At 42.6% G+C, this 13390-nt stretch overlaps 1 protein-coding gene across 2 annotated transcripts in view; it reads right to left on the reverse strand.

Annotated features, from left to right (window-relative positions):
* Positions 1 to 13390, reverse strand: part of atrn (attractin) — a 225786-nt gene that overhangs the window by 203153 nt on the left and 9243 nt on the right. For both annotated transcript variants that reach the window (XM_078175381.1, XM_078175380.1), the window contains exon 2: positions 4762 to 4845. In XM_078175381.1, the coding sequence (XP_078031507.1) occupies positions 4762 to 4845 (84 nt within the window). The remainder of the gene's footprint in view (positions 1 to 4761; positions 4846 to 13390) is intronic.

Genomic DNA, 13390 nt, shown 5'->3' on the forward strand with positions numbered 1-13390 from the left:
TGAGAAGTCATCAGGAAAAAAGTGCATGCAGTGGTTTCATCAGTAGTTGGTCCAGGATTTATTTAGGGTAGAAACAAATTCTGGTAATAAAAGACCAAAAGTTTGCTGGTAATCAATGTAATCCACAAGTTTACTACTGCTGTTTACTTTTGTTTTCCACTGTGCAACGCCTTCCGTTGATGATACATCCTTGATTACAATGGTTCTGCACAGAACTGGACAAAACACAGGCTGATTTGCTGTACAGCACCAAGTTTCTTAGAATTCTGGCCAGAATAACGGGCCAATAGTTCAGCAGGTAGAACAGGCGCCCCATGTAAAAAGGCTATATCCTTGCCACAACAGCCACAGGTTCAATTCCAGTCCACGGTCCTTTGCTGCATGCCATCCTCCCTCTTTCCCCCTTTCAAAAAAAACTAGTTGGCTGTGGTGTTTCTGTGAAGTGCTGTTAAGTTTAACTGATTCAAAACGCACATTAAACGCACATTAAACACACATTAAACATGTCTTAATAGAGACAGTTTCAAACACAAATCAGCTTCACTATAACTCGCAGCATTCACAGACAAACACTTGTCTTTATCTGGACACATTTTCCCCACAAATACAACATGCTAACGTTATTAGCGGAGTTTTAGTGGAGTTTTCCTCCACTTATATGAAACCAGGGACAACGGCAACAAAGGTAACGTTAAGACAATCAGCTCCATTACAGCTCACAAGATTCACTGACAAAACAACTGTCTTACACTAAACACATTTTCCCCACAAATACAACATGCTAACGTTAATAGCACAAGCCTATGGCATTTTACATTGTATAAATTAGCCTAGCAGCTAGCGGAGTTTTTCTCTACAGATATGAAGCCAGGATAAATCACACACAGGACTTACAATGCTCTTATCTGTGAAATTAAAGTAAATCAAAGCTTTGTTTCCACTGAGGGAAATGGTTTCAGCTTACAGAGACACACAGGAGGTCCGCGTCACTGTGACGTGTGGTTACATTTCTGGAGAGTTGCACGTCAGGCTACAGCGTAGGTACGGCACAGAAGTATAAATGATAAAAGTATAAATCCAACTTAACTCGGGAGAAACCACTTTTGTTACTGTTTTGATTGAGAGACCTGTAGCGACAGGAAATTAGATACTGTAGGTTTAAATGTTGCTGCCGACAGGAACTGCGTGACAGCATTATGTTCTTTCCTTTCATACAGGAAGGTCCAGTGTATCCAATGCTAAAGGAGACAAAAAAGGAAGCACTGAAGCATCCTTACATACAACTGGACCAGCTCCTGTCATGGCTGCCACTCAGAGACTTCTGGGTAATTCCACTCAGTTAAAAACCTTCCTAAACAAAAGACTAACCAACAGCAGCCCCAGTTTAACAGAGTGTGGAGTGCTGACAAACTGTATTCTGAAGATAAACCTCAGCGCTGATCTGAGGTCTGTGTGAGGGAACCTTTGGGAATAAGAGCACCTGTCACCTTCATCACTGTACAACAGATTAACTTCACCTGTTAAATATGAAGCGTTAATGTTTTGAACAAACCTGTAAATCCCTGCTCACTCACCTTCACTGTCACATTCACTGCACACAAAGTTACTGTTTCACCAAACACAACTCCCACTTTCACCACATGAGCAGAATAAATGGGGCTTTAAGAGCATGACAGGTGGATAATTAACAGCTGATACGGTGCAAACATTCACCACATACAGCTGAACAGTACGAGCATTTGTCTGTCGACGGTTTCCTCCTGCCCTGGATCTGTGTTTGCATTACATCACAGGATAAATGATTAAATCAACAGAAACCTAATGGTCTAATATTTGGTATAGTTGTAGTTAATACGTGGTTGTCATCATGAACAGTAAACTGTGAACCAGGCTGTAGAGGAATTTATCATGTGTACATAAGGAGGGGATCAGGTTGGCCTTGACTTTGTTTTTATCTCCTTCTTGATCATTTTAGTTTGCCCCTGCCCTCATCTCCTCCATCCTTCCCTTCAGTACACCCTCCAAGGAAACTATGAAGAAGGAAAGGTCGTGACATCAGAGTCAGCGTTCATGGAGCCAGAGGTCAAAGCATCAGGTACAGCAAATCAAACTATGACCCATCATATCTTTGTTGTTTCACCTTTGACTGACAAATCCTTCCACCTGATTAAGAAACTCACATTATGTGATGTTGACTGACGTCTTTTTTTTTTAAAATCTAAATGTGCACATTTGTTTTCCCAGTTACTGGTGTCCTGACAGATCATGTCTCTGTCAGTCAGCTGCGTCTCAAGCTCCTGTTGGCTCCAGTAGTACTGTGGGCTACATGAATCTGATTATGAACTGTTAAGGACATGTAGTGACACTCAGGAGGGCTAATGTTAGCCAGCTCTGTATTGTTTCCTAATATAATCAGGACATCACATGTCAATAACAATCATTTAGCGTCCCTGTTATATGGCGGCTGATCTCATCCTCTGCTCGGAGGGTAAGGAGCTCCTGGACCTCATTGTTTGAGTTCGCTGCTAACTGCTAATAGCTGCTGTTCTTCGTCTTTGAGTTCGCTGCTAACTGCTAACAGCTGTTCTTCTTCTTCTTTGAGTTAGCTGCTAACTGCTAACAGCTACTGTTCTTCTTTGAGTTAGCTGCTAGCTGCCAACAGCTGATGTTCTTCTTCTTTGAGTTAGCTGCTAGCTGCTAGCAGCTACTTTTTAAATCTCCTGCGGTGGGTCGCACACAAAAGACGTCATCAAAACGTCACACCTGTCCTGCAGCTGTCCTGTTTATACAGACATCCTTCCGGTGCTGTAACTACCTCCTGTGACGGCTTTAAGTCGCAACAACTCTGTCCCTCGTTCCACAATTGTACCTTTAATACAAAACAGCGACGCAGAATAACTGCGTGATATTCCCAACCTGTACTGGCTGAGTAAAAGAGGCCAGTGTCACACAATAGAGGTGTGTACGCTACCACTGACAAAGTCCCTGAAGAAGAAGGAAGATGGTCATTTTAAATACATACTGCAAAATAAAGGGGATTCTGCAGAGCCCCTGCAGGGTGCCTGGGACTGTTTTCGAAGGAGACTTGCATTTTAGATTTTATATTGGGACCACATTGCACCCTCACAAAGAGCCTTCACAAGATGGAATAAACACAGTGAACCTGTGTGTGATCACCACAAAGACCCAGCAGGGCCTCTACTCCATTGTCTTCACTGTCTAAAAATTAACCTTATATTCTTTTATTTTCCTCTGTTATCTGTGTCAAATAATAAATCTGACAGAGCTGCATTGCCTCATTTCACAGATACAGTAGGTTACTGTGCAGTATGAATAAACTAAGCGTCCATGGCCTTTATATTTAAGACAGCAAACAGAAAAACAAGAAAAACAAGCTTGTTTAATTCGATTTGGATTAAAGACATTCATGAGATTCATGAAACTGTGTCTACTCTAAATTTGGTTCATAATAAATCAGTCAAAAGAGGAGGGAAGAACACACAAAAGGCCCATTTAGTGAAGCTACGATGTACAGGAAATGTTATGAATGCTCACATTTTTCTTCTGGATAATTTTACAGGGAGGCAGCGGCAGCCTCGAGGTTTGATTAGAGACGAAGGCTTGTGACCAGTAAATAATAAATCTGAAGTACAGAGTGACTTCAGGGATCTGACAAAGAAACTCCTATTCTACATCAGCAATTACCGCCGCGGTCCCCGAGAGCGTGGAGGCAAACACAGCGCACAGCCAGCTTCACTCAGTCTGAGTCACTTCAGGCCGCTGCAGACACACTGACTGCAGACTGAACGTATGGACGAGGCCTCAGAGCCCTCCTTGTCATACGGCGCACATGTCACTGCATTAACCTCTTGTTACGAACGAGCTGAGGTCTCAAGACGGCATATTAACGTGCCATCAGGACGTAATGAAAACGCAGGACGACAGGGCGGCCTGGTGATTACAGAAGCTATACAGGAAGAGGACGGTCACAAGTTCAAAACCCTGAAACATCTACACATCCGGTCGAAGGAAACATGAGTGTGACCTCATGAGCCCCGACAAAGTCACTCATGGTTAATCCCCCGCTGAATGTTGGCCGAACGCCTGAAATGCAAATGTAATCAAAGAGTTTGGGTTCGGATGAGCTGGCAGCCAAGAAAAATTAAGACTCATGGCTGTGAATCGATCCTCGGTGGCGTGGTTATGCTGACTAAAACAATAGAGCAGGAGTATTGGATTTCTCACAGTTACTTTGCCGTTTATGTTCATCCATCATCTCGCGGATCCTGTACGGTCCGAACGCTGGACGGTATCTCAGTGAAGGACTGCAGAGCACAGCCAGTCTACAACAATTATTATGAGCAGCTTTGACAAACTGCCTCGCAGCCTCGGTTTTCACAATCTGTCTCTCAACTGTGCACAACATATTCATACTGTCTGAATAAAATCAGGTGCTACAGGTAGTCTGTTACACCATGATCACTCCAAAGTATGTTTTTACTGCTCGGTCCTTCTGTCTCAGGCTCAGCCACAAAAAAAGGTTCCCCTTCTGAAACAAAACTCATTCAACCAAAAGAAATCCACCTAAATATACGTCATTTTACTGAAAACTACGTCCCTTATCTTTTCATTTACAAGACGCTCTCAAAGGTTTTCTGAGCTGATTAAAGAATTCAGTAGACTCTTTCAGAAAGTCTTTAAACAGCAGCAAAGTCCTGGTCTGGTATGTGTCCCCTGGTGTTGGATCTGCTCTCTACTTACTGTCCTTCGATCAGCCAGGTGCACTTAGTCTTGTACTTGTAGTTTCCTGGACCGTCAGTCAGGTGACCAGAGGGCCCCGTCAACCTGAAAGAGAGGAAGAGGAGAGAAGAGAGATTCAAGGTTAAAGATGAAGATGTAAACTGTGTCCTCTGCTCCAGCAGCAGTCCGGGTGTGACGTGATGCTGCAGGTAAGTGAGGTGAAACAAGTGATGGCACCAATGACTCCCCGTGAATCACACACAGAGAGTTACAGACTTTATACAAGAACGTTCAACATGTGCACTGAGAAGTGTGACTGAGAACATTGAGGGAATTAAAAGGCAGGAATAACAAGAGTAGACAGCTCAGTGTCTCCATGTGGAACTCGTCATTATCACAGGATCGTGTTTTCTTACCAATCAAACTGTTAAATGATGAAAATCAGTTTAATCTCATTCAAATTTCACACAAAATAATCGACCTTTTCTAATTTTTATCTGCAGTAAAAAATCCTGAGGGTATTAAATTTACAACCTCGACTCCAATAAAGTTGTGACACTGTGTAAAATCTGAATAAAAACAGGACGCCATAATTTGCAGATCCTCTTTGACCTACATTCAACTGAACACAGTTTAAAGATATTTAATGTTCACACTGATTAAAGTTACTGGTTTCACTTATTCTGAATCTGATGCTGCGGCACATTCGACCACACATCGCTTGACCTTTGACTACCAAATCTAATCATCTAATCAGTTCATTCTTCTGTCCAAGTGGACGTTTGTGCCAAATGTTTTAATAAATTTCTAAAGGTGTTCCTGGGATATCATGTTCACAGGAATGAGACAGACAAGGTTCCAGTGACCTTTGACCATCAAACTCTAACCAGTTCATTGTTAATCTGAGTAAAGTTTGTGCCAAATTTGACAAAATTTCCTCAAGATCTACGTGAGATATTGCGTTTAAAGGAGGGAGATGGATGTAAGGTCACAGTAACCTTTGACCTTCGTCCACCAAATTCTAATTAGTTTATTCTTCAGTGGACGTTTGTGAAGACTTATAGAAGTCATCTATATTATTGCCGGTGCAGGGACATAAAAACAGAGCGCAATGACTGACAGATCTGTTAAGACCTGTATTCAATTGAAAAAAGTATAAAGACAAGAAACTGGATGTGTGTGTGTGTGTGTGTGTGTGTGTGTGTGTGTCGGTGCATGTGTAAACATTTATATGCTGCCAACTGGATTGCTCCAACAAAGTTTGGTTGTGTAACACACAGTGACAGTAAAAGATCTATTTAATAAACTTTATGGGTTTTTTGTGAATAAAAGTTATTTATTCTGAATCTGATGCTGCAACATGTTTCAAAAAAGTTGGAACGAGGCTTTTTTCTGGCACAGGACAAGTTAAGAAGATAAAAGAAAACAGATCTAAATATTTTATTGATCATGTTTATGTCGTATGAAAATCCTTTGAAAATAATATTTCACCCCAAAAACAGAATTAATATGTTGATAAGTTAGAATTAAATGGGTTTTTTGGTCTGACGTGATTTGACCCAGTTCTGAAGAACAGGGGACGTGTAATGTAGATATGATAACACACACACACACACACACACTCTGTTGTTACACAAGAGCCCGTCAGCAGCAGGTAAACACTAACTTCCCTTTTCACTACATGCAGCTCGGCGGCAGAACATGAGAGCTGAGATGATTAAACCTCACAGCAAATGATTACGTGAAGCTGACACCATGACGGACACAAACAGTGTAATAGTACAGTACGGTGCCCGGCCTGTGTTATTGCCTGATCAATTCCAGCTTGATGACACAGCAGCAGAGGAGCTGAGCTCCACAGGGGACACTTAGATGCAGTCACAGATTGTATCATTACTGATGTAGGTCTCAGGGTGCCGTGAGTCCGCTGACACGCCCAATCACAGCCCTCCAAAACAGTCTCTGAGCAGCTTCAGTCTGCAGAGGACTCACTGCTGCAGGAGACACTTACAGATCTCTGCACCGCCGTGTCAACAACAAAAAGACTTTTTACTAAATATTAATTTGTCTCAGATGAATCTTCTTCTTTTATTTACATCATCCCACTTCTAAACCAGGGCGTTAATATTTCACGACTGCAGCACAGACCTGATAACACAGTCAGAAGATTCAGGGAGATCCCTGCTGTGTGTTGCATAACAAAGGTTTTTATTCGCAGCTAGGCAACAAGTGTGCTGCAACTTCTTGTTATTGAAAAGTTTAGCCGGCAACCATAGCTGCAGAGGTGCAGGCCAGGCCAGCTGTGTGGGCTGGGCGGCTCAAGGTCAAAGGCCAAGGGTGTTGTTAAGTTAACGAGGACTTTACAGGCCAAACACATGACTCTATGTTACAGCAATGCTCCTCTGCTATCGCTGCAAATAAAGAGTTTAACCAGCACACAGGAATTATTCCTGTAACCAGCTCAGTGTTCTGATATCAGAAGGCTCTGCTGAATGTTGCTGCCTCACTGTTTGTGTTTTAAGAGAGCAGCTCTTTCCTCTCTGCAGGTCTCAGCGGTTAGCTAACAACTACACTAACGCTGTAATTACAGCTCTCTCGGTGCTAATACAGCCGGGGCCTGCAGGGACGCTCAGCCGGCAGACAAACAGCCCCCTCAGAGGGCGAGAGGCTCCTGACTCCTCTGAACCTGACACACCGCCGCTCTCAACACCACGACTCAAACTGCTGCTTGTTTAGAGCTTTCTTAAATCACACTGAGTAGAATGAACAACCAATAATACTACAACTACTACTGCAGCTGGGGGACAAACATCCCTCTGAAACAAATGAATTCATGTTTTAAAAGTAGTGACCACATAAAAACAATTAAAGGCGCAGTTCACTCAAATAACTACGGCTGGCTATCGTTTGACACCAGTATCGTTAAAGAGCGCTATGCAAAAGAGTACGTGTTATCTTGACCAGTCTTTGACATGGAGGCTGAGTCCTTTGTAGCAACTCGGGTTCAGTTTCTACTGCGTGTTTCCCCCCTCCTCTCCCACCTTTCCTGTCCTAACAATAAAGGCAAAAAACACAGAGGTGGCTGAGCCGGTGGCTAACAGCTAACGGTGCTAACCACATAAACAGCACCAAAAACAGTAACAGTGCTGACAGAGCAGTGTTACCCTGGGAGGGACCAGAGCGTGAGTGCTATGCCTCTGTGACAACACAATCCAGATACTGATTGAGCACACTGCAAAGTGGCAGCAATGAGCCAGACAGTGAAATACACACAAATACTAACATGGCCGCACAGCTGGACCACATTAGCACAACGAACCCCAGAAAAGCTCAGATTACATCACACGTAGAGAGATCGTGACTTCATTCTCTGCTCAGGACGCCATTACTCCACTACACCTTTACATAGGTCCCTTTTACGCTGCCTGTCAAGGCGGGAATATCACACCATTATGTCGCCTCGCTGTTCTCTATATACGGTACCATCGTAGAGTGGGGGGACAGAGTGTTCTCACCTTTACTCTGTCACAGGAAGTAGAAACAGCACTTCATACCCGTCTTGCTGGCTTTCTGTATAAACCAGACAGCCAGCAGGACGGGTATGAAGTTTGGGCGACGTGTTATGTTTGCGACCCACTGGGGGAGATTTAAAGAGTAGCTGTTAGCACTTAGCAGCTAACTCAAAGAAGAAGAAGAAGAACAGTAAATGTCCACAAATAGTGAAAACACTGAGGTCCAGGAGCTCCTTACCCTCGGAGCAGAGGACGAGATCAGCCGCCATATAACAGGGACGCTAAATGATTGTTATTGACATGTGATGTCATTGTTATTGTTTATAAAGAGCTTCTGACACGTATGTTATATGTCACACCAGAGGCCGACGCTGTTGTGTTACATGTCACGCCTGTTTTGATTCTGTGATGTCATCATGTTGTCTGACATCACACACTAGAGCGACATGATGCCGCCGTCATTTGGATTTGTGTAAGAATGTAAAGGAGGCGTAACAAGGGGACTTCATAGCGGCTCTACGGCGCCATCTCTGTGTGAAAAGGGCACATGTGTCAGCCCTGTGACAGTCAGGCGATCTGTCCAAGATGTACTCCAATGTCAGCTGGCTCCAGACCAGCCACGACCCCGAGGAGGATAAGCAGTTACACAAAATAAATATAATAAATTCCACTCCATTCGGTGACTTTTTAAATGCAGAAGCCTCAGCAGCTGTTGACATTATCACTGGCAGACATTTTGTGTTCATCTGAAACCATGCGGCAGTAAAAAAACTGAAGCATTCATGTTATTACGAGGAAACACGTAACGGGAACTTCAGGACAGCGATCTGTACCTGAAACATGTTTGGGATCAAAATGGGAACTGAAATGAACCATGAAGCAAACCATTAACTAAAGGTCACCAACCATCTCCAAACCTACCACGACCTTTGACTGATTTCCAGAATCAACACAGATTTTAGGCAATTTAAGTTCTCAATCATCATCAGCCACGCCAGTTATCTATAATACTGAGAGACACAGCTTGACTTTTAAATTAGAAATTAAATATGATGATTTTTTTAGTTTTATAACCAAAATATTCAGTTACCTTTATTTATTTATTTATTTATTTATTTTTAATCAAACATTGAACACAAAACCTCTCTTGTTCAAGGGTTATCTGAGATCTGAGCAAAGTAAAATAACTAGAGACCAAAGTTTTCCTGAACTAGGTCACCAATCTAAAGCACAGGGTGTTCCTCAGATGGGTTATTGGTCCTGTAAAGTGATGGACGAGCGGTTAATGAGCAACTGTCACAAGATATCAAAACTGTCCTGAGATAAAAAACAATCCAGCAGGAGACTTTCCTTCGTTTTATTGGACCCACGTTGATCCGAGCGCAGCTTTACATCAACAGTGACGTCGGGCGGCGTGCAAACAGTCTCCCTGCAGCAGAGCCAAGTGGTCTGCAAATGGCAAAGTGCTGCAGCCTGAGAGCAGAGCAAACACCATCTCTCATTCAGAGGTGACAACTGCTCAGCGGCACAGAGAGGAGGCGAACAGAGCATGCTCAGACGGAGAGTAAACGCCACAGAGGCAAGAGACGAGAGGCGAGAGGCTTCTCCCCTCAGACCATCTGCGCCAACACAGGAAGCTGCTGAGATGAGACTTTAAATCTATTAGGGAATATTTTGGGGGAAATCACACTTTTATTGCTGTGTTATATCCCAACAGAGTGGTGGACACATAATGTGATCATCTCACATGATTCTGAACACGTTAGCAGAAACAAACTTTTCTTAATATCAAAATGTTTCTGAGGGACGCTGTGATTACTCCAAAAAATCATCCCACCAGATTCTGTAATCAACAACCAATATGTTCTCCTCCCTTCTTCATGCTGCCAGAAACATTTACAGAGTTACATCAGACGACACAGGATGATGTGAAGTCAATCAGCAGCAGCAGGAGGAGGAGGAGGAGGAGGAGGAGGAGGAGAGCTGTGAACCAAACATGGCAACAAATCAACAAAGTCTGAGCGTCCAAAAGAGCTTCATGAAACCATAAGTCAGTTTAACTATATCATAAATATTTCATCAATTATTTGCAAGTGGATATTTTCCAAGTTGCCAAGCGTTGGCACCTCAGAGCTTCACCTGAGTTACAGCTGCAGATTGAGGAGAGGGTTTTTAATGTCCTGTAATTTATCCTGTTCTGTATCTGCCTTAACCCTTCCAACTCAACAGAAACAGTCCGCCAATGCATATTTGGTATTTTGATATATATGAGTATCTTCCAATGCTTCGTATTTCTAAAATCTGTGAAACCTGAGCTTAAAGGATATGTAAGTCAATAAACCATAATAACTGATCTAAGTACTGAAACTGTGAAATTAAAGAAAAAAATACAAAAATAATTTTTTCATCAGATTTTACACAATAAAAACAACAAAAAAAACTCTCTACATTTCGTTTTTGAGATATGCTCTTGTTTTTGCACCACATGTAACGTAGCGTACTATCGTCAGCGTACGTGATGTCTTAGCTTTTGGCTGCAAAAAGAATAAATGCTCTAGCTGTTAAGATTTTAATTTCAGATCGATATATATACTTAAAGATTAACGACAACCTGCGGCTATTAGGGAAAATTCCTGGGGAAATTATGGCGTAAAAATGGCAACATGCCTCGGCATCAGCCAGCTGAAAACAGAATAAATCAGCAGCACAGCAGTGGGGCCGTTAGTCTCTGCAGAGGGCAGCAGGCTGGTCGCTCAGCGGGGCCTTTAGTGAAGCGAGGTCGGCCTTCAAACTGGTTCCAGAGAACGCCTGAGGATGATGAGGATGAATACACAGACGACACAAGAGACGAAGACAAAGGCTGCACAGAGCTGCACGATGGAAAATACCAGAAGCAGAGTTGCTCTGAGGTCAGGACGGATGAATCCACGGTGCATCAGTGGACCAGATATATCGTTTAAAACTGAACCCTGGTGAGGACTGCAGATCCTCAGTGATTCAAACTGAAAGATTAATCAATCAGTCGACTCACAGAAAATTAAAAAGGTACACCGAGGAGAGTTTGATCAGGGCCGAGCACTGGGCCTCGTTCACCAGCTGTTCTTCACAGTTTTTGGGGATTTATTCTTTGGTAAAATCAGAATCGACACAAATTAAACACACATCTGATAAATGTGTGATAAATATCTGGTCCTTGTGTCTTCTTCAGTTCTACAGCTGTTTATATGATTATTTATAATACTTTTAATAATTATTGTCATTATTTTGAAGCATGATGGTCTGTTAAAATAAATAAAGAGTAAACTAACACTTCATTTACTTTGGAATCACGCCATCCAATAATCAGAGATATTTACAGGCCCTCGGTCGACTGGCACAGTGGCACGTTTACTAGGGATGAGTGTTATGACCCTAAAATAAAATCAAGATATTTCAGGGTGTTTTTGAAATAAAATATTCTTGATGATATCATAAAATATGGAAAATGATTCATTACTGAATTTAAGACCCAACAGCTGCGACAGAACAGGTGTTACAGTCTTAAATGTGAACATAAAGGAAACAGTTTGTCAGTCAAAACTCACAGAAATCATCTACAAACAACAACAATAACGATTCTGTGTTAAATATAAATGGTACAGCCAAATCAAATCAGCTGCTAATTACTCTTAAAGCAAATGTTCTCACTGTAGCTTGTGTCACATGGTACCGGCTGTTCATTAAACATTCGTCTCAGGACAAACAACAACGCCACTGATTTACTGAGGTCGCCCACGTTTGGACTGAACCCAATTTAGTTTCCACACACGCTTGTTGTTGCCGTGCCTGACGGTGTGACGTCATTGTGTCAACAAGTCGAAAAATTGCCATCATCACGATACAAGTTCTTCTGACCATATTAAAAATGATACTGGTTTATGACCTGGCACATCCCTAATATTTCCTGCTGCATGGAGCTCTGAGGAGGGAATGTGTCTGGATCTATTCTCAGAGAGTGATGAAGGTAACCCTCCTGTTCAGTGGTCAGTGTCTCATTTGTTTTCTCTTCATCAGCTGTGCCCTCCTTGTATTATTCTATATCCACTCCTGACGCTACTAAATACGACAGATCGTTTGGTGCTCACTTCCTGCAGAAGTGTTTTGAGTCCATCACGCTGTAGATTTAAGTTTCAGTTGGCAATTCTTGACGTAATTCTCTCAACTTTTCCTTCAGCATGTGTGCTAACACGGCCCTGCAGTCTCAGGGCCCTTTATGGGGACTGACGGGCCGTTTATTGATGCTAATTAGGATCAGCTGGCCGAGCTTTCAACTCCTGATGACCATGGCATTCATCATTATAACAACACAGGTACATATAATTCTGCAGCTGCTTGAATCTGATGTAGAGTTCTCTGAGGACCTGGGCGGGGCGACATGGCTCAAAAATAATGTCACTACTTATAAAAAGAAAAAAAGAAGAAGCTCCAGATGATGTCAGATCACCTGACACATGATGTCATCATGGGAACTGTTTCTAGTGTTCGGATGATGGAGTTTGTTTCACGATGTCACCGGCACACTTCAAAAGACAAAACCATGCGCCATCGATATGCGATTAAAGATGAGCAGGACGTTCAGTGACTTTATTAGATATACAATAACTGCATGAGACGTTTGGGGAGTCGGTCAGAGTCGGTGCCAAGACATGACCATGATCTGGACGCTCACAGTGTCTCTGAGCGGCAGGGACAAGGCATGTATTCACCACCGCCCCGTGTCCTAACTGCGACCCTACTACTAAACAATCTGATGTCTGCACTGGCCCCAATGTTACACTAATAAAACAGCACAGTTGTGTGTCTTTGGGACCGTTTGTGCCGCGGAGCATAAAGCTGCTCTTTGTAGCCATAATCTGATCAGAGTCAGTATCAGATACAGTTCGGCCTGAAGGCAACACTCATCAACGCTACGATGAACACTTAGGTCTGAGCGATGGTTAACCAGATTAATGTGGCTTTTCACATAAATACAGAGACAGCGTTTTACAGTTTGTGTCTCTGAGAATCACAAACATTGATGACAGTTTGACTCTGATTCTACAACTACAGATGACTTTCTACAGAGTGTGGAGGATTTTAATCAAATTTAATAAAATCTG

This window comes from Epinephelus lanceolatus, chromosome 15 (genome assembly GCF_041903045.1).
Source record: "Epinephelus lanceolatus isolate andai-2023 chromosome 15, ASM4190304v1, whole genome shotgun sequence".
Classification (NCBI taxonomy): domain Eukaryota; kingdom Metazoa; phylum Chordata; class Actinopteri; order Perciformes; family Serranidae; genus Epinephelus; species Epinephelus lanceolatus.